Below are 22,503 nucleotides of genomic sequence, written 5' to 3'. Positions count from 1 at the left end.
GGGTAGGTTTAGGCGTAGGGGCAGTGTAAGGGGATAGAAAATACGGTTTGTATGGTATAAAATCAATTACGCCTATGGAGAGTCCCTGTAAGCCACATAAACCAACATGTGTGTGTGTGTGCGTGCGTGCGTGTGTGTGTGTGTCAAACTGCTTTTCCAACATACTATTTCTACACAAGCCTGTTAAATCATTGTATGACCACAACTAAAAACTGATAAGATCAAAATACTGTAAACACGGTAACGATGTAAAATGATATTACAGTTTAACATATCTACTTCCTATTTGAATATATTTTAAAATGTAATTTTTTCCTGTGATGGCAAAGCCGAATTTTCAGCATCATTACTCCAGTCTTCAGTCTCACGCGATCCTTCAGAAATCATTCTAATGTGCTGATTTGCTGCTCAAGAAACATTTCTTATGCTCATCAAGCTTGACAGCTGTGCTGGTTAATATTTTTGTGGAAACCATGATGCATTTTTTTTTTCAGGATTATTTGATGAATGCTCAAAAGAAAAGCAAATATTTAAAGTAGAAATGTTTTGTAACCTTATAAATGTCTTTACTGTTACTTTTGATCGATTTAATGCAAGCACTATTTTATAAAAACAAAGTCCTGACCCCTCTCTCACTCTCTCATAGTCTATATGGCAGACTCAAATGGTTAACAAAAGAAAAAAAGAAAAAAATAGAACATATGTAAAGCTTGTGAGTATTAAACAAACATGCAAAATATGTTACAAATGCAGAGATGCACAAGAATTGCTGATGGGCAGGGCTGGCTTATGCCTATAGCTGAAATAGCCGCCGCCTAGGGCAGAAACACAGGTAGGGCTGTAAGAAAGAGTTTTACTTTATTTTTTATTTGACAAATGTATTTATTTGTTTATTGGACAATCATCTTGAATTATTGCACTTATATCAAAAAGTTATCACCCCATTAATGAACTTCCTTCATTCTACCTAGCAGTGCTACTCCCGCCCCCACCCCACTCTTTAAAGCAGGATCTATCTACAGGCAAAACACCCTTATGTAAATATAAAAATGTCATCAAAATAAATAAAACTATACGGACATGAATACAAAAGACGACGACTTTTACTGCTGGAGACTAATCATTTTGAAGCCCGACACAATGCTAAAATGTAGGCTTATGTAGCCTATGTGTGTGATAGAGAAAGTGGGGTAGAAGCAACGCAGCTCACCTTATTGTGTGCGTAATATTTATATAATCCATATATTAATATTTATATTATTTATAACTGCTACAAAGAGCTGGGCATGTGCAAGTGACAGAATTTCAGGTAAATGAGCACAACTTGCACACCATCGCTTCACCTCTACTAGAACCAGCCCAATTTATCAGAATCTTCTGGGAGATATTCTTATTAAATAATATAATACATAATTTGCATTTGCAGTCAGTGGCTGCATGCAGATTTTTCTTCTTCTTTCTTTCTTTTTTTTTTTTTTGCAGAATGAAAAAAAAAATCTAAAAACATGCTTGTTTATACTTTTATTTTAGGGCAATTTTATCAATAAACAAAATCTCCAGTTTTCAACATGCATCTCAAAGATCGTGTTTAATTGTAAGTGTGAAGTAGGGGAGGCATGACCATGTATTGCCTAGAGCAGCAGTTGAGCTTGTGTCGGCCCTGCTGATGGGCTAAGCGCTGCAGAAATCGCCTGGAGTTTGACACAACTGGAAGTAATCAATAGAGAGAGAGAAATTCAAGAGAGATTAATCACTTCATGAATTTCTAAAATATGTGTTTGGTTAGAAATCTAGGCACATCTGCCCTATACCCGACAAGATTCAAGTATAATTTGAATTATTGAAATGAGGCTGGGTAAGAGCACAAACTGTGGACTCAAGGACATCCTCTCCCATATTTTATGATGTTTTTGAAAAGCTGAATGTACCATGAAGCCTGATGCAAAGAAAATGTGTTTGACTGAGGCCCCATAAGCCTGTGAGGGCATATTCATACCAATCGGAATGAAAACGGGTTTGCAAGTAACATGAGGTTAGAATGGTGAAGCTACTGACCTCAAATACACCCCTGCTCTGAATATAGAGGCCTTATAGTGTTTGATTTGACTAGCGTTCTTGCATATTCATGGCCTTGCCAGGGATCAGTCAAGTACGGTGGAATTTACTTGATCTGCCACAGCTAAAGTGTGTATTCAGAAGCCACCAGAAGCCCCCCTCCCAAACCACCGGAGGGACTGACCTCTAAAATCATCATCTGAGAACAGGGAGTGTAAAAGATAAAAGAAAGGCAGAGTGAAGGGGGGGTGTAGGTTTGTGGTGCTGAGCAGAATGCAGAATGGACCTCTGATGGTATTATGAGCCATATGGCCTATAAATATGCTGTATTTTGACAAGCTTTTCTTTGATGCTGACATCATTCTCAGCCCCCTAAGCATCCCATTGACCTTCATCAACGAGTGTTTCCTGGGAGAAATGCATCCTTTAATGGTCGCTACAAATGTTCTTGCTCCTATTCATCATGGCATATTCAGACATGATGTTTCTCAGACATCGAGATGGGGCCACTAAAGTTAAGTAATGCTGACATTTGTGTCACTGCTTTATAGCTAGCATGAGACATCTTATGCACCAAACATGGGGCCAATGGGTATGGGACATAATCTGATATTCAAGATTTTCTATTTCAGTATCTGGTGTCTGTTTGTCAGTAATGTCTCTCAGCTGCTTTTCAAGTGATTAAGTAAGAATATATATTAAAAAAAAGCTACTTTATGAGAGTAAAAACAAGGTTTGCAAAAAGTGTGGAATGCTTCCATACCACATAAAGAGCACTTTACTTCATAATTGGAGAATATTCAGGATCGTATAACTTATATTAATGGGTTATTTCAATAGTCTATACCTGAGAATGCATACAGGATAACCTTGAGAAGACAGGGATAACATATATCTAAGGCATGCACTGTTATTTAACATAATATCTTTAAATCATGAAGAATTTTAAGTTTCAATCTCCAAAAGAACAAAGACATAATAGAAATCATAGAAAGATATTGTCTAAACCTGCCTAGCGGTAGGTTTTGAACTGCTCAAAGAAAGGGTCAATGTCAGTTCATATATATATATATATATATATATATATATATATATATATATATATATATATATATATATATATATATATATATATATATATATATATATATATATATATATATATATATATATAAATTTATATTAATTTGCAATAGTAACTATAGTTTTGACAGTACAAGGCACCATAGGGCACCATCTGAAAATGATTTTTTATTTTATTGTTCACAATTATTTCAAGAAGAATCTGATGCAAGGTTTCAAAACCTTCAACAGATATTTCTGCCTATTTCAAAAAATGCAGAAGCAGGAGCTCAACTTTGGCAGGGCAAATTACAAACCTAACCTGAATTATGTGTCATTCCATAATCTCACTATGTAAACAGGCTTATGTATAATGCACCATGGCAGAGCGTTGCTTTTAACTGCATTTTAAAATAAAGGCCTCATGGTGAAAATGGAACATCAGCTATGTGTGGGTGTCACCTTAAATTACCATGCGCACAATGTATCTGAGTGGATATACTGTAATTTGTAAGAAATATGCAGAGGGGGATTTTCTTCAATAAGGACAAGAGCTCACAGTGGATGACATGATATTACAGAAGAAGAAAAAAAAGAAAAAGAAAAACATGTAAAAAATATTTTGGGAAGCTAGTTACCGTTCATGTCGCTAGTGTCCTATCTAGTGTTCTATCACTATCTACATGCTCAGTCTTGTTTGAATCTGGGACTCTGGAGCCTTGCCAACCTACAGTACATTCCTGACCCCAGTGCTGTGCTTTCTAACCTACACGAGAAAATGGCTATGCGGCAGACTCGATGCCTGGTCATTAAAAACATGCAGTTGATAGGTAAAATGAATGGTGTTTCAAGCTATTAGTGAATACGCTTCTATTTAAGTCTCACGGTCCCAGAGCTCTGTCTTCACCTTGATCTCTCTGACCTACAATCGCACAGCTCAGTCTTCCACTCTGCGAGAAAGACCAGTTGCCGCAGCGAAGCCACCTCTCTCTCCACCCCAATTTACATTTATGTCCCTCACCTGCTTTTATTTATTAGCTATTTTGCATTTGGCACATCTCCTCTGGAACCATAGACTAGAATACTAGTATTCAAATGAACCTTCATCTCATTAATGCTGGCAATTTCCCTCAGAGACAACTTATAATGTTTCCTTTGGACTGAGTTCGGAATTCTATTTAAAAAATAATCATCCTTTCCCTACTATGTTACAAGTTTTAGCTCTAATGAGTTCTATCAAGCATTTCTGTGGGAAACAATTGTTTCAGCAGTGTGCATCTGTTCAGTTGTTGCCTGTGGAACACAACCCTATCTTGTTTGGTTTTCTGTCAAGCATGCTTGGTTTGGGCATGTCAATCAAGAACAAACATAGCTCTAATCTCAAGCAAGCACTCTTGTTTTTCGTACACACAAAAATTTGTTTTGCTAATAATTACTCTTTAGAATTGAACGTCTGATTTTGAAAAGAAAAAAAAAATCCCCTAATCAAAGCTATCCAACATCTCACTATCTGTCACAGTCTTCCTAATATGTAGAATGTTCCTTCAGTTGATAATTTGTGGCATTTTTCCTAGAGTATTTATCAGCGTAGTAGTGAAATGCCATTTTTGCAAATACGAGCACGCGACCGTAAAACCAACAACCTCACACACCTGTATCCTGACATGCATGCATTTTTGAGCCCTTGTTGAAGCTCGGGACATGTGGCTGCCACCCTCCATTCCACATCTTTCTCACAAAAGGACAGTACAAATGGGAGCTAGAGCAGCAAGTGGTTTAAGAACGGAAGTTATGAATTACCTGTCTGGTGTGGATTTGTCCAGGTGCCTTGAAGCTCCCTTGACAGCTGCACTCTGAAACGCTGTAGGGGTCGGAGCTGCTGGAGGAACATTTGGATAGTGAGTCACAGCCCACGACGAATGTGTTGTCCAGTGGGAGTTCTTGGATGACATGATGCTTCTTGGGAGCCACAGGGGTCTCTGGTTTGATCTGGAATGTTGGCTGAGGGGAAGCGGATTTGTAGTGCTTGGCTAAGTCAGGACTGTCAGGTTTGAAGGTAGTCGGTGTGGTAGCCCAGTTGTATTTTCCCATTGTCTGCTCTTCAAGTTCAACAGGGAGGTCTAAGGTGCCATTGATGTGCTCATGGGTAGGGTCATCGGACTTGGGTTCCTCTATGGTTACGAAATTCAAGAGCAAACTTTTTGGAGACCGCTTCTTCTTCTTCTTTTTCTTTTTAATCTGCCGCCCTTCCTGGTTTGGTGATACCCACTCACCACTCTGCTTGCTCTTCTGGACAACTTTGTGTCTTGGTGTCTGTCTACAGCGTACCAAAGCAGTCACAAAGATCACCAAGATAACAGTCATAGTCCCAGCAATTATGGCAATAACAACAATTACGTAGCCATTGGTCTGGGGTGTCACATCATTTTCCCCAATGTTCCGTTCCAAGGGAGTCTCCAAACTCTTGCGTAGTTGCTCCTGGATGAACGTGGAATTGGAGACAGTATCATTCACAAACAAATGAACAAGTGCGATTGCATGCAATGACTCAGGCTGTCCCAAGTCCTTAACCTTCACCACCAGCCTATGGAGACCTTGGTCTGACGTTATAATCTTCTCCTGCAGAGTAATGTTGCCTGTCGTTTTGTCAATGGCAAACAATCCTCTTGGCGACCCTCCAATAATACTATACTGCAGCTCTGCATTCATGCCTGTGTCATTGTCAATGGCAAACACTCTGGTTACCACAGATCCAGGGCTGGTGGTTGAAGGTACTAGATCATAAGAGTAGTTTGAGGAGGGGATGACAAACACCGGTCGATTGTCATTCACATCAACAACGTTTATGGTAACCTTGGCATATGAGGTTGTTTGCATTTGACCTGCATCCACGGCCTTGACAACAAATGTGTAGGAACTTTGTTGCTCCCTGTCGAAGGTAATGTTTGGTTTGATCACCCCGGTTTTTGGGTCAATGATGAAATTGTCCTTTCCGTTTATGATTGAGAGGGTGACAACTGCATTGTCGCCAGCATCTGCATCCGTGACCGTGATCAAACCAACTGTTCCATACAAAGGCAGGTTCTCAGGCACATAGAAGTTGTACTCGGGATGGGTAAAGGCTGGACTATTGTCATTTTGGTCTTGGACTATTAGCTTTACGGTGATGTTGCTTTGAAGAGCGGTAGAACCATTATCCCTGGCAATGACTGTAAATGAATACCTCTCCTGCTTTTCTCTATCCAGCCTTTTAGCAACAGAAAGGATACCAGACCGGGGATCTATGTTAAAACCATCAGGAGCATCTGGTCCAAGACTATAAATAATAAGGGCATTAGAACCACTATCTGCATCTGTTGCACTGATTTTTATCAACTGTGTGCCTGGGTCATTGTTCTCCGGAATGGACAGCTGGATTTCAGGCTGAGGGAAAACCGGGACATTGTCATTCTCATCCTTGATTTTAATCAGAACCATTGCTGACGTGTTCAAAGGAGGTTTCCCAGAGTCAGAGGCGACTATCCTAATTGCATACTCTCGAGTGGTCTCATAATCTAAGGGTGCGGCAGTTTCAAGCAAAAACTGGTCATTGAAGACTGGCTTCAGTCTGAAAGGTACATCATGGTCAGTGTAACAAGTCACTTTACCATTCAGGTCTGCATCTCTATCTGTCACAGTAATTAAAGCTATTTTTGTGTTAAGGGGGGCATTTTCAGACAACAGCACAGTGCCATTAACTAGGTTAATTATATATCGGGTATCTATAGAGGGTACATTGTCATTAATGTCTGTTACATTGACTATCACTGTAGCCCTTGAAGGGGTAGAGCTTCCGTCACTTGCCAGCACTATAAGCTTGTGCACTGGGTTGACTTCCCTGTCCAGTGACTGCTTGACGGTAATCAGTCCAGTTGTGCTGTCAATAGCAAAATGTCGTTTGGTGGCAGGGGAGATTTGGTTGCTGAAGGAGAAGTGAATCTGAGCATTGGACCCAAGATCAGCATCTGTGGCATGAAGGTGAGTGACAGATGTTCCCATTGGGGCATTCTCAGGAACGTTTACCTCCACCTCGCTGTCCTTGAACACCGGCCTATTGTCATTCACATCTGAGACGGTCACCTGCAGAATGGCTGTGCTGGACTTTGGAGGGGTGCCACCGTCCTCTACTTTAATTTTCATCACAAAAGTGTCCTTCGTCTCTCGATCGAGGCTCTGCTGCACTATGAGTTGGGGCCATTTGTCTCCTTCAGGAGTCTCAATGATGTCCAGGCCAAATTCGCTCACACTCTGGAAAATACAAAAAAAAAAAAAGGTTTTGTAAACAGTCTGCAGTATATATTTAACCAAAAACATTCTATTTAACATATTTAGCTGCGTGTTAGTAAGAGGACACCTCAACTAGTTTATACTTGAAAATCGTATTAAATAATGTTATTTTTGTGTCCATTACAAGTTGTTCTTACATATAATATATGTGGTGTTATGATAATCTATAATTCTGAACTCACAGACACAAGTAAGAATACAAACACTAATGTGTATTTCAGCATTAAACCTTGGGGTTAACATTCTTTAATCCTATGAGAAAATGCACAAGGTCTTCAAAATATTTACTTAAAAATCCCATCCAGGGGATATTATCCTATAAAGCAAACACTGGATCACAGTAAACAGTTCCATCCAGCACCTGAAAACTAAAATATGTGCCATAAACTAATGCACTGAACACTGTTTATCCCCAAGTAAATAGGTCTAAGATGTGGTAAACAATCACAAATTTTATGTTGAAAATTACCTTGTGTCATTCCATATTTACCTTGGGTGAGTATAAATCGATGCACATATTATTTCTGTCTGAAATATCACAGCAAGCTTTTATTGACCTCTGCTTTCACTTGACCTTTGCTGATTCTTTAATAAGCATGCTTAGTTCACTTGTGTATATAAAATGTTACAACCCTATGCCAGCCTGACATAAAATTGCACATTGAACATTCAAAAACAACCAATTTTCTACCAACCAATACAAGTAACAAAGCCACACTGCATCTCATAGCAGTATAATAATGAAACAGTGAGTTCTAGTCCTATCCTCTGGTGTATTCTGCTTTGCTGCACACAACTTATTGTTTTACCCAACTAGCAAGACTCTGATTTTGTGTATGGAAGACAGCTTGTGCAGTTTCAAGTTCATATGTAAGGAAAGCAACTAAAAAGGAGTAAAAGAGATAAGCTTCCATTTTAAAATATATTGCAAGACCACCGCAGATTAAAGAAAAGGAAAAACCTGAACATTAAAAAAAGCTTTTCTCCCAGCAAGGAGCTAAATCTAGGCAACAGGAAAGCCTGAGGAAAATGAAAACAAATGCATATGTAATCCCCATGAGAAACCAGCTTTGACTGTTTAAAATAATTGCCTTCCTACCAAAACTAACCCTAATATTTATGATTACAGATCAGAATACATGGTACGGCAAGACATCACGCATATTCTATATTTCCACGGTTGGCGAGCGAGAGAGACAGGGGAACAGTGCCTGAATGAGAGTCAAGCACATTTGTGAAACAAAGAGGCTCTTTGAAGCTGTTTCAGTCAAAAACATTTTCATGCTAGAAAAAGAAAAAGCAACTTCCTTAAGAGATAAGCTTCCCGCCACACATAAAGCTGGGAAAGATTACTCTGTCTAGGCACACATTTCAAATGTGATTACAATATGTATATGTATGCATCTCTTTGTGTAATATCGATTCATTTAGTCTGGCTCTAACAAAACACTTTTGCCGCTACATGTTAACAACAGACTGCATGCAATTCACTGCATGCAGCTCCATGTTAACTACAATAACACAATTAAATTTATATATCAGGCTGACAAAGTAAGATTTGTACATGCTAAAATCATATAACATCCCCCTTTAGTGGTTCTTGGCACACTTTTGTGACCATCTGTGGTCTACTGTCAGCGCTACATACCACCAATTGCAAAAACGCATCTAAGACATAATTAGAATTAAAAACAGAAAGGTTATAGGAGGGACAGTTTGCATACAGTCCATATACAGTCAACAAAAATCATCAACAAAACTGACTGCTTTGGAAATGTTTATATGAGAATCAACACACAAATATGTGAAAAGCGGATCTGTTTGGTGTGCTTTTGGTTACGTAAAGTGGGTTACACTTAGTCAGTTATAAATACATGGATTGTGACCAAAAGGTCTTTTTTGTTTAATAATTATATGTGACTCTTTCAGATTTATTCAGGGAGATGAAATGTGGTTTAGCTAATGAGTCTCGTTAGCAGTGATGGGATCAATCATAATTTTTCTAGCAAGGCCCATAGAAAATGATGCTGGGGAATTCTGATTATCTTCAGACAGACTCAGGTAGAGTCAAACGAACATGAATCAGAGGCACAAGGGAAGTGACAAATGTCTGAAATTAATACAGGTAATGCATGAGAATCTACATATTCATACTAAATAACCCGTAGATCATTATGAGAGACACATGGGATAATTTTCTTTCACTCGAGTGAAAGACTGACAGGGGATGATATCGGGTGTAAGATAATGACAAAAAAACTTGCTTAAACTGAACCCAATTGTCTAGTTCAATCAAGAAATATATGCAAAAGCGAATGTCAGTTATAAATAACCGAAAAAGAGTGGTATCCTAACAGTAGATTATTAAGCATTAGTGGGCTTCATTTAGCATAGTTCAATCCCATAGTTTCTCTCAGTTTTCCAGACTGGCTGAAGTATCTGTAGTATGAATCAATGAGATGACCTTCTACAGGAACGACTCAGAATGAACTCAGTATCAACTGAGAAACTGAATATTTTATACCCTTGTCCCATTGCATTTTGTTAGAACAGTATAAAGTTATAAATACATATAACATTGTATAAGAAGCCACAAATATTGCATAAACTAATTTGTCTGAAAAGGTTGTCCCCTTTTTAATTTACTACCAGCTATAATCAGATTTGAGACTGAGATCAAGACACAAGCACTGTCAATTTTTTTTTCGAAGAATCAGCCAAACTGTAGGTACAAATGAAACCTGGAACCGCCGACAGCCAGTAATATGATTAGAATCTGCTACTATTTCCCTGGCGTCCACTATTGTCCAGAACAATCACAGAAACCAGTTTACCTTATCCACTCATCCTTAAAGTTGATGCACTTTTACTCAGAATGATTCTCAATGTAATATTACAAACCATTTAGTTTAATGAGCCTCTATACTGTCATAAGCTAAGTGTTATAATTATTAGTATTTATTTTATATACTGCAAGTGTTTCCTGGGTAACAGACCTTTTGTGGAAAGAGTCAGAACACTTCAGTTCAACTTCAGGCACAACAATTACTTTGCTCAAAGAGGATGATACATTTCTCAAGAATCAATCGTAAGCCTTTGTGGTGCAACATTCATAGAAACTCTTTATGACATGTTACTGTTCAGCCTTTGATCATTAATGCATCATTCAGCTGGCTCTACTCATTGTATTCAGCTGAAATAACTGGAGAAGTGAGAAGTGAGAACTTAAAAAATAAAATAAAATCACACTTTCAATAAATTATTTAAGCTGAGCTAGTTTCTCTTCCATTTCAAATTGGCATCAGGCACAGAAGAAAACCAAAAATACTCATAAATTATTGAAATGAAATGATAACTTTAATGCTGACCTTGACTCCCCAAATAAGCAATCCAATGGAGACTTGCTTTTCTTAAGTTTCAACTGTGAGGCAGATCTAAACTGACAATACTAACGGTCCCAGGTGATTATAAAACACACAAATGGCTTCAAAGGAGAAAAACTGCTTTCTTAATGTGAGGTTAGAGTGCTTAAACGGCAGAGTAAAAATAACAATGAGCTGGGTGGAACCCACAACAGAAAAGTCAATATCCTCATCCCATGAGCCTGATCTGATCCACATGGCTCTAGATAGGACTTGTAAAGAGGTTCTCTTTAAGTGATAAAAATCTCTTCTAATGGAAAGCACTCCTCCAGCCATGCATGGTATTACTTTCTGTAGGCTGACCTTGATAGTGTCCAAAGGTGCTTCTGTGCATCGTTCCAGGTGACATGGCAACACTAATGCTGATGGAACAATTAATATGGCACCGCAATTAAAACCGGGGTAGGCAATAACGGCCCTCTGTGTCATAAGCGAGGGCTTCCTCCTTAGGGGACATGACTGGAATGAGTAAAGAGCAGAAGAGGGATTGCTATCAGAGCTCTTTCTAAGCTATGTGCGCAGCAGCTGTGGCCCACAATGCTAATCGCGCAGCTCCATGCTGACGGTGAGCCGGTCTAAACCATTACTGTGTGGGAGCTTCAGAGATCCGTACTCTCATAGGACCACGCGAACGCAGTCCAAGAGGTGGATTCACGGCCAGATGCTGCTCGTGGGATGCTTTCAAGAACCTCAGAGGATGAAATATATCCTCCCTTTCCATTTCTGTTTGCTTAGGTCTACCCTCAACAAACTTGCATGCATGATTCATAAAAAGAAACACTACACTTGCAGATGAAGGACAAATTAAATCATGTGAAAGGAAACAGAGCCTTTACATATTTATTGTAATTTTATGAGGCAACGCACTGGTCATTTTCCAAGTGCAGGCAATCGAAAGAGCCGCAGCAGGCTTGGCAGAGAGAGAGAGAGAGAGAGAGAGAGAGAGAGAGAGAGAGAGAGAGAGAGAGAGAGAGAGAGAGAGAGAGAGAGAGAGAGAGAGAGAGAGAGAGAGAGAGAGAGAGAGAGAGAGAGAGAGAGAGAGAGAGAGAGAGAGAGAGAGAGAGAGAGAGACCAGACTCTTTAAAAATGCTAATTGGTAACTTAATCAGACATGAAAAGCAAGGATTCGGCTAATTCTCAAAAGAAAAGGTACAAATTACTCTTTCACACTTTAATGACAGTCTTGGGCTCTTTGTTTCACACTGTATTTGAATTTCACACTGTATTTGAATTTTAATTAAAATACAGGGCAACCTTTCTAGGGAATACCAGTTCATTCTATGAACTATGTTATGACCTAATCTTCTGCATTGTGACTGACAGCAAACAAGTGTTTTTTTTTTGTTTTTTTTTTACCACTTATCAGGTTACTGGCCTCTCTGACACTGAATAAAATGCTAAGTTAAATACATATGCAACATATCTGCTAGTGTATTTAATAGCATGCATATCATTATCCTACTTTCCAGACTATATTAAGCCGCTGAGGATATTACACTGGTTTCTCTGAAGACATCAATTAGATGTACTAGTACCGTTCACCCCATTGTTCATATCTATCTCAATGCAATTACTAACTTAAACCTTAAACAAAACAGAGAATATTACTTTTAAAACCTTGAGCCAAAAAACATTTTTTATTGCTTAGTGTGCTATTTTTATTCGGGACAATAAGGGCCCATTAAATGGCAGCATTACATACTAAATCACAGCTGAACGTTGAACTCACCTTGACAAGCTCGTAGTGTTGAATCCCATTGATTCCTATATCAGGGTCAAACGCAGAAGGGACAGGGTAGCGACTGTTGATGGCTGTGTTTTCGGGAATGGAGATGTTGATAACCGTCGATTGAAAGAGCGGAGCGTTGTCGTTGATGTCTTCGATGAGGAAGCGTATCTTGACCAGTCGGAAAATCTCATCGGGTAGCACGGCGACCTCGATCTCGTAAAAGCAGCGCTTCTCGTTGAAGACTCCGGAGCAGAGTTTCTCCCGGTCGATGCGATTGGCTGTGGTAAAAATCTCTCCCGTGCTGGCTTCTACCTTGACCAAAGGCACATCGCCTGTCTTGTAGACAGGTTTAAACTGCAGTGCTGAAGACAGTTTAATGTCTGGATCTAGGTTCAAGTTTAGGTCTTTGCGCAGGTTTCCGATGCGCACATTCTCCGGCTGCTCCTCTTTTACTGTGTAGTCCTTCTCTTGAGCCCGGCACATCAAGAATAGGCAGGTGAGTAAAACCACCAGAACATGGGCCTCACTTGCCAAGTCCATACTCAGAGTAGGTGCTGCACTCTCTTCAAAGATCTGCAAGGTCTGCTAGAGGAAGAAAGGTAGGAGAAGAGAAAGATGGTCATATTCACAACTAACAGTTTTGCTACAAATAGCTTTTTGATCCTTTGGCTTCTTCAAAAGAAACATAATTTTTCACTCTCATGTTCTTCCAAGCCTGTATGTCACAGGGAGATATATATATATATATATATATATATATATATATATATATATATATATATATATATATATATATATATATATATATATATATATAGATATATATATATATATATATATATATATATATATATATATAGATATATATATATATATATATATATATATATATATATATATATATATATATATATATATATATATAATTAATATTCTAATTAATAATTAATATATATATAATTAATTATGCAAAAAAAAAAATTAACCACACTTATTTTTGCACCGCGGAACGTTTTTCAATTAATGAGTTTCGACGGACCGATTATACTGGAACACCAACTAGTGCTCCGGAGTCACGACAACAACAAACCATGAGTGAACATGAATGAAGAAGCTGATGAGACTGCTTTGCTTGGCCCTGTGGATGGGAAATTTTGTTTTAAAAAACGAAAGGATGGAAGCGTCGTCAAGAGCATGGTTGTGTGCAATCTATACAACAAGGAATTTGCGTATCACCGCAGCACATCGAGCCTCAAATATCACAAATATGCTTTTGCTAAACTTAATGGCAAACATTGCGCTGGTCTGCTGGACTGAAATAAATAAACAATATTTTGTTGATTAAGCTTATGTATTCAGTCATTATTCAATGGTATACTAAAAATACATGTGAAAAATTACTTCTCATTGTTCTCAGGTCAAATATTTATATGCAATTAAAATGCGATTAATTTCGATTAATTAATTACAAAGACTCTAATTAATTAGATTTTTTTTTTTTTTTTTTTATCGAGTCCCGGCCCTAATATATATATATATATATATATATATATATATATATATATATATATATATATATATATATATATATATATATATATATATATGCTGGTTGTTCTTTTACATGCATTTACTATAATGGGAGAGGTTTAATAGCTGTCTAATAGCCATCCAAACACAGCCTTGGCATCTAGGCTAAAACAAGACAACATTTGGGCTGTAAGTGAAAATTCAACAGACGTCTAACCAAAGCTCAAGAATAGACTAGTCATCTAGAACATAAACATGCCAAGTAAATGAAATCAAACACCTTCAAATCACTGTTGAATTTTCTTACATGATGAAATATCATAGGTCATCTCGCAGGTTATTTAGGCAAAAACATGTCATGTAACCAGTTTATTTTTATTAGAAGTGAGTTACTTGGACTAAATGGGATCTATAGTTGATAGAGCTATAGATGGTGAAATGACGGCTATTGCTTGCTGGGTAGAAATGTGAACAAATCACTCTCGAGTTTGAAATTCTTTAAACAAAATCATCTAGTTAGTCAAAATCAATCCAGTTTTCAAGAGTGATCCAAACGAAGCAGTGAACAGCTCATTAGGGGAAAATATTGGACCCCTTTTATGGTCCTTTTGCATCGGTTTTAAAGTTAAAAAGCAGGACAAAATATTTGCAAAGAAGCTTTTAGGTAAAATATATAAACATCTTAAAACAAGACACCTTTACTTGATAGGCAAAATGACAAAAGATCCTTGTTTTCATTGAAATCACAAACTACTGAGTTTTTTGTGTAAAATGAGAAAATGAGAGGGAGAAAACAATTTGCCAATGGGGTAAGAAAGATAACTGCACAGAAAAGAGAAACATTTTCTCCTTTGTGTTGTAAAGAAGAAAGAAAGTCGTACAGGTGTGGAACGGCATGAGGGTGAGTAAACAAAGCGGTTTACATTGCTGGGTGAACTATCCCTTTTAAGCATTTTTTTTTTTTCATTTGTTGTTTACGCAAAAGGAAAATAAACTTTGAATCATTGTTTAAAATGGTAAAATGCTACCAAATCCAACATATAATTGTATTAGAGAGGCTCTGCAGATTTCAGACTGCAGATAATGGACTCTTGTATGCCATTGGCAATAGTCACCAGAACTACAATGCATGATATCAGATTACAGTATGTTGATATTCTGAGTAGTCAACTGTAGAGTAAGTAGGAGTTTCATGATTTAAAGTTTAAAATTAGAAAGCCATAGTCCCAACATGACTGTCAATAATCCTCAGAAGAATAGGACAAAGCCATAATTCAAAAGCACCAAGACATGATTTATGAATCAGCATTTCGGGGTTTGTTGCCAACTTGCTCGATGGCCACACAAATCCTGTCAGGGCATTATATAAATAAAAGTAGCCAGAGGGCTGAGGCTTTCACAATGTGCCAACAACTCAACTAGGTCACAGAGAACTGGTGGGGTTGATGCCTAACACTTCCAGACTCTGGGTTTTGTTAGTATACAGAGTTGTCCAAGCAGTGCTATTTCTGTTTGAATAGAGTGCCCTTAAGCTTAACCACATCAGAAACTCCACTCTGAGTTTGACTTTCTTTTAGATCAAATTGATCACAAGCATAAATACATTACATAGATCATTTGTAAGTTAAACTTTTTTTTCAAAGCAGGAATATCCATTATATATTCAGCAAATTAATTATTCAGCACTATTATCCACTGAAAAAAAAAAAAAATCAACAAACAAAAAAACCCTTAACGTTTTTGAAATGGGATATCATAGAATACTGTTAACAATGACTCCCCATTTGTCAAGTCATTAATGTGTAATATGTATGTGCCAAAAGGATGTTTGTTCAAAAACAAAGCTGAACGCAGCAGAGATACATGATCGAGTACCTTGAAGATGTGCTTCACACATCAAAAATTCATCACAAAGGCTGATTTCTTAAACACACAGAGAGTTGAAGGCCCCCCTTTTTTTTTAGCTGCTCAAGTCTCGGCTGTCAGCGAGATGTTCTGTTTTTCACAGCGAACACTCCGGCTGGACTGTAGGGACTCATTAAAGGTTTGTTGGGCAGACGAGCACCACTCACTGTATTTACATGACAGTGATCAATGGCCAGCTTACTATCTGCACATATTATAAGACTGTTGTGTTGTTCTTTGAAGAAGGTAGTGAAAAATGATTTGGTTTGCTTTTGAAGATTGCACCATTTTTGAGTCGGTGAGAGCAAAGCAATTACTATTCACCTACTGTACTCTGATAAGCCCAAAAGAGTCCAAGGCGGCATCCGACAATGCATAATGAGGAGGGCTTACTGGCTAAGGAGTGAATTGCAGAGTAGTGCATAAAAGATAAAAGACGATCTACATCCAAATAACCATAACTGACATTAAGCATAACGTGGGCAGGCCTTTAAAACTTGCAAGAAGGGCGATGGGTCTCTTGTTCAGCGCGTTCCGTCGCATCTTTAGGTAATCGGTACACTGTCAACAATTCTGAATCGCACCGTCCCGGGGAGAGTGAACACTGATGAACCTGTATAACTCAAAATAGCAACAAATAGTGTAGGCAGTGTAAGCACCAGCTCTCAGTAAGTGATGTGTGGCATTTTGTATGGAGCTCTGCTACCCAGGGACGTGGTTCTGGGATTAGACAATTCCACACGGGAGCCCGCATGTCACTCCTCCCCATATTTAGGACAGTTTATGTTGTTGTGAAAACTCGCGGAGCCATTTTCAGATTTACTCGTGGGAACGATCCTTTCAAAACTATACTCTGGATGGATTTGCCAAGCTTTGAGTTTCAACTTTCCCGATCTTTGGAAACTTCCAGCCTTAGAGTGAATAGAGAGAATTAGCTGGGAAAATTGCGCTCATGGGTATCGGTGAGACTTTCTCCCTGCTTGCACAGGGTTCCAGTGATCTATTCTGAGCAGCGGACCATGCATTCCAGGGAGTTTGCAAAAGCCGTTCTTCCCTCCGGAGCCTGGAGTGAGCGGCACACAGACTTTGGAGCGCTTTACATGACTGTGATGGACAGACTTGCCGTTTTTGAGCTGAGCTGTCAAGGAAGAAAATAATTTGGCGTGCCGACCGCAAGTTCATACCGAATCCCTGTCTATATGAATCAGCAGGAACCGAACGCTGCAGAGGTGTAAAAATCAATACAGCTCACCTACCAAACAGGCATCAGATTAAAACAATCAAATTTAATAAGAACGGTAATTAAAGCAAAATGACTTTTCGAATAATGATTAAAGCCGCTTATGAAAGTTAAACTGGGACAACTGCCTGAAGCGTGTCGCTTAACTGGTTCTTATCAGAAACATCGCTCTCAATGTTGGCTTCAAGAAACCGTGTGTGAGTGTGATTCTTTTTGACATTTCGATGTCGTTTGAGTTTGCCCTCCACCTTTTGCCACCAGCAGCTTGAGACCCGTAGCCCCCTGCCAGCTGTTCGCCTGGCCTACCTGCTGTCTTTCTTATGTAGTCAGGATGTCAGCCTTTTCATCAACAGGAAGCATGTTTTTAATCATTTATTCAGCCTTTATGTATCATGGAGACACCTCTTTTATAATGAAACAGTAATGAAAAGCATCTGGCATTATTGTTACTTTTATTATCGCCGTGTTGTTGTTATGAAACATCATTAAATGTGTTAATTAATCACTCGTATGTACCTGAATAAAGTTAGGATCCTACTGAAATACACAAACTGGCCTTGAGTAGCTTTGATGGCGGCCACACTGATCCTAAGGGCCAATGATCAATTGAATGATCAATAGGGAGGTATTAACATACCAAACAGGCTGCCAGTCGCAACGGATAAACAGATGTAGCCAACGCGATGGAGTCGATTTAAATCCGTCAGCAAAGATTATGCTACCAAACAGTCGTGCTTTATCAAAGTTTCAATGCGGACAGATGACAAAATAACTTATGGCTAACTTCAGAGAGCCATGAATCATGGTCGAGATTTTGCTCATTTGAGCCATAAATAAGCATAGTAAAACTTGATTTAATTCTTCAGACCAACATCAGGCAATTTATCGTGGGCACTTTCAGTGGAACAACGTGTCAGTTATTGATACATCACTCTGCTAGATTGATTTTATATGGACAAACATTGCAAAGTGTATAACAAGCCAATGAAACTAAATCTTAAAGGCTGATATTTGGCCTATGATGCACCATTCATCTTCACTTTTCTTTTTAAACAAATACATATCCATGTCTATAAGTTATAAATGAAGCAAGCAAGCACAAGTGATTTTACAAATGAAGGATAATATTTATGATGGACCTGAAGATGATTGAATCACTCATTTGTTATATTTCTACTAATAATTACTGTAATTTATTTTTATTTCTATTTTAGTTCAATATACTTTTTCAAAACACATATTTATGAATAAAAATGTACATATGCATTTTCATTTCAACAAATAATATAAGCTCAACTTGCTCTAAAACACAAAAACTGCAAATTGTTCAAATGTAAAAAATACGCCAATCTGAACTGTGGCAACATTTTCCTCTCATTGCAATGCAGGGAAAGATAAATAAATAAATAAATAAATCTGCCAATAGAGGGCACTGGAGTGGTCACAGTGTGGTCAAAATAAATCAATTAATACACAACAAATAACCATTCATATTAATGATTACAAAGTTGGAATGCAAACTGTGCAGATAATGCAAGACAGCTTTCTATAATGTTAGGACATTGTATCAAGAGAAACCACCTTGACCAGCAGCGCAGTGCAGATTCAGTATTCGGCAATGACAAGAATAATCATTGTCGCATGTATCTTTTTCAGTATTTCTAGCTTTTTAAGTTTGTAGAGGATAACTGTAAAATCAATATCATCTTACAGTCTCTACACGATAAGTTCTTCACTCAAATTGTTATTACTTATTATGATATTGGTAGCTAATAAAACAATTCAGAATACTGACGCCTCAACCATTTATGTTGCGTTACTGGATTACAGGCAACTACATTACATTCTGTTTTGCGACATGCACTGTATACGAATTTCATGTTACAGTAGACAACATCATCATACTTTTAGAGCTTGATCAAGATTAAACCCTGTCTTTTATTTCATATAAAAGAGTCACAAAAACTATCTTAACTCACACACTTATAGACAAATTTACTTAAAGGTTTTATTTTGTATATAGTTTATACTGCATATGCCATGCAACATTCAATATATATAGAACCAATATTTAGAATTGATAAAACTATAGGCTAGCTGTAATGCATGAATGAATGAATGAGTGTGGCAATAAGTGATGTTGGCTTTCAAAAAGTGCTATTTTATTTTATTTTATTTTTGTTTCTTGTACTGTTAAAATGCCACGCGTTCTGCAGCATCCACTCAAGAGGCAAAGAGCTTTCCACTCTTCATGAAGAGCTGTGAGACCTGGTCAAAATTATAACAAACAATGTGTTATAAAGAGAAAGGCCTGTTGAATTTCTCCACATCCGAGTGTTGCTCAACCAGCAGAGATGCACTGTAAAAATGAAAACCAGTTGCATCATTTTGCCTTGGAGCATGGAACAATGCTGAACTCTTATATCTATACAAATCTAAATTAGAAATGAATCCGATTTGACACTCATACCTGTGGTCAAAGGTTGTCTGATGCATAACTTAGTGACAGGATGTGAGCAAAGCAAGCAGAATGGACTTCTTTGCACTCCAGTGTACTTGTATGCTTACATTTGGACACTTCCCTTAAAAATTACCATGGTAACTATAGCAGTTCAGCAGATAAATACCATAGTAACAACACTTTTTACTAAGGTAAGACTAATACAAGGATATGGGATCTTCTGCAAACAGTGCAAGGCTTTATTTTTTTATTTGTTTATTTATTTATTGATATACACATTGACAATATTAAGTTAACAGCACTTTAAAAGAAGTAACAATACATGTAGAAGATGCACTTTTAATAATAAATGTTACAGTTCGAACCAAAATGTTTAGTTTGATCTAATAGGAAACATTTCCACAAAAACACAAGTAATAGGATAAACAATTGTATTATTATTATTATTATTATTATTATTATTATTATTATTATTATTATTATTATTAGCCAAGCTATTATTTTCTTGTTGTTGAGAAAACTATTTAGGCTATATGCCGATATAAGGAACCACAACACCAACATTGATTTTAAAAATAACTTTTTTATTCTAACGAGAACCCTATATTCATGAATACAAATTCAATACAATAAAAGCAGCCAAAAAATGGTTCTTGAAAAGAGGGTTTATGGCTGAAAATAGAAGTAACTAGCCTTTATTTCTAAGAGTGTGTGTTATTCTGGGGGGGGGGGGGGGGGAACTATGCTACATCTTCTTTTCTTTTGTAAGGGACGGGATCTGTGTTTAAATCAAAGTATTTCTGTTCTGCCTCGCTTCAGAAAATGACGCATCCTGGATCAGCTTCCGACTTCATCTGCTGATGCCCTTAGTCTCGCGAGCTGCATACAGCCGTGCATTTTTGAGTAGCCTAACATGCGATGTGGCCAGTTCCTCAATGGCAAGCTATGGAACAAGATATTATTATTATTGTTCTCATGGGTTTTATGGGTCTAAATTATTATAAAACAATTAAAAGGAATGCTTCCGAAGTTGTTACATTGTGTCTTGCAGTTGCCATGCATACTGAAATGATTCACGTGTTGGCTGATGTTATCCCCGAAACGCTTTAACGCCACTTTATACCTTTGCGTTGAATCGACGATACTTTGTGTAATAAACTCATTATCCCAACTGACAAACTAGACTAGCGCATCTCCAAAAGGAAAGTGAAGCGGTTGGCATAGGAAATCCTGCAGTTCGTGTTATTATTAATTCATATGTTTTTTTTTTTTTTTTTTTTTTTTTTTTTTAAATATATATTTATATATTATAATGAATCTATTTTCCTCGGGCAAACTCAAACACATCGACTTTTGTAGGCAAAGGCCCTTCGACTTTTGCATTTCCCCCACCGAACAATGTATGTAAGTGCATATTTAATCTAATTCGCGGTGTTTTTAAAGACATTAAAGTAAGTATGACCGATTGTCTTAATTAAGTAGGGAGCGCGCGGTACAAATCTACATTTTTTTCTTGACGAAAAATAAAATGCATATGGCAAAGAAATAACCCTTACACGAGCATAAAAAAGACGTGTCTTACCTCGGATTTCTGAGTGAATATGGGAACTCTCAATTCCCGTCACGTAGCGGCATCACTGCTGGAGGAGATGAAGTGCCGTGAAGCAGACTGAAGAAAATCCCAGAATCAAACAGCTTCACGTAGTGACCAGTCGGTATCCAACTAGAGAAAACGATCCATGTCCATGAAAAAGTCCACGGTCCACGCACGAACAGCGAAAAACATCTGTGAATGACTTTTAGAAGAGACGACGTAATTCCTCAGATGTCTCGCGCCAGGCTACTGCTTGAATCCCACGCGCGCGGAGAGATAGTGGTGCTCCAAATGGGTCTGTCCATGTGCAGTACTTCTTATTTCAGTGCGTTCATACAGTCATCACGAACAAAAAAAAAAACGAAAAAACCTGGGAATGCTCCTCGCGTGTGCGTAAACTGTTTGGTGAAGTTGTTTTCTCTTTTTTATGCGTTTAATTATCAGCTAAAGAACTTGCAAATCATTTAAAACATCCCCGGACGCGTCATTTAATGTCATCCCGTGGTTTGGCAGAGTGATGGAGAGCAAATATCTATTTTGAGAAACACTCATGGACTGTCAGTGCAAAGAAGCAGGTGGACGGTGTGCCTATAGGTGCAGCATCACTTCCACACACTGAGATAGGCGTTTTGCCGTAGTTGTACGCAGAGCTCTAGCAATCTCTGTTGTATTGTATGAACTCAGTTCCTTAGTACTGCCCACCTCTCCACCTCCGATTGACATCATCGCGGGAGGAGGAGCCTGCGATAAATTTCACAGCCTTCATCATCTTAAAGCCGCACTGCTGCTCGAGTCAGAGCCCCGCTCGCTCGCTCTCACCGCGGACTAATACCTCACACCAACTCCGCTACTCGCCTGAGAGGAAAAGGGGGCACTGTTCGCTTTGCTTATAAACGCGGGTTTGTGTGTGAAGCCCAACGTCAAACTACCTCATTATACTTTACTAATGATTAGATAGATAGATAGATAGATAGATAGATAGATAGATAGATAGATAGATAGATAGATAGATAGATAGATAGATAGATAGATAGATAGATAGATAGATAGATAGATAGATAGACAGACAGACAGACAGACAGACAGACAGACAGACAGACAGACAGACAGACAGACAGACAGACAGACAGACAGATAGATAGATAGATAGATAGATAGATAGATAGATAGATAGATAGA

The 22,503-nt window shown here is 38.0% G+C and overlaps 1 protein-coding gene across 4 annotated transcripts in view; it reads right to left on the bottom strand.

Moving 5' to 3' along the window:
• pcdh11 (protocadherin 11) overlaps window positions 1-21,969 on the bottom strand; it is a 241,307-nt gene extending 219,338 nt beyond the window's left edge. For 3 of the 4 annotated variants that reach the window (XM_067457780.1, XM_067457782.1, XM_067457783.1), the window contains exons 1-3: window positions 21,313-21,969; window positions 12,595-13,179; window positions 4,918-7,404 (exon numbers count right to left, since the gene is read on the bottom strand). In XM_067457780.1, the coding sequence (XP_067313881.1) occupies window positions 4,918-7,404; window positions 12,595-13,134 (3,027 nt within the window). In that variant the 5' untranslated portion in view covers window positions 13,135-13,179; window positions 21,313-21,969. The remainder of the gene's footprint in view (window positions 1-4,917; window positions 7,405-12,594; window positions 13,180-21,312) is intronic. The other variant, XM_067457781.1, reaches the window with a different exon arrangement.
• Window positions 21,970-22,503: the final 534 nt, after the last annotated feature.

This window comes from Pseudorasbora parva, chromosome 11 (assembly GCF_024679245.1).
Source record: "Pseudorasbora parva isolate DD20220531a chromosome 11, ASM2467924v1, whole genome shotgun sequence".
In the NCBI taxonomy this organism is placed as follows: domain Eukaryota; kingdom Metazoa; phylum Chordata; class Actinopteri; order Cypriniformes; family Gobionidae; genus Pseudorasbora; species Pseudorasbora parva.
This window is presented reverse-complemented; position numbering and strand designations above follow the sequence as displayed.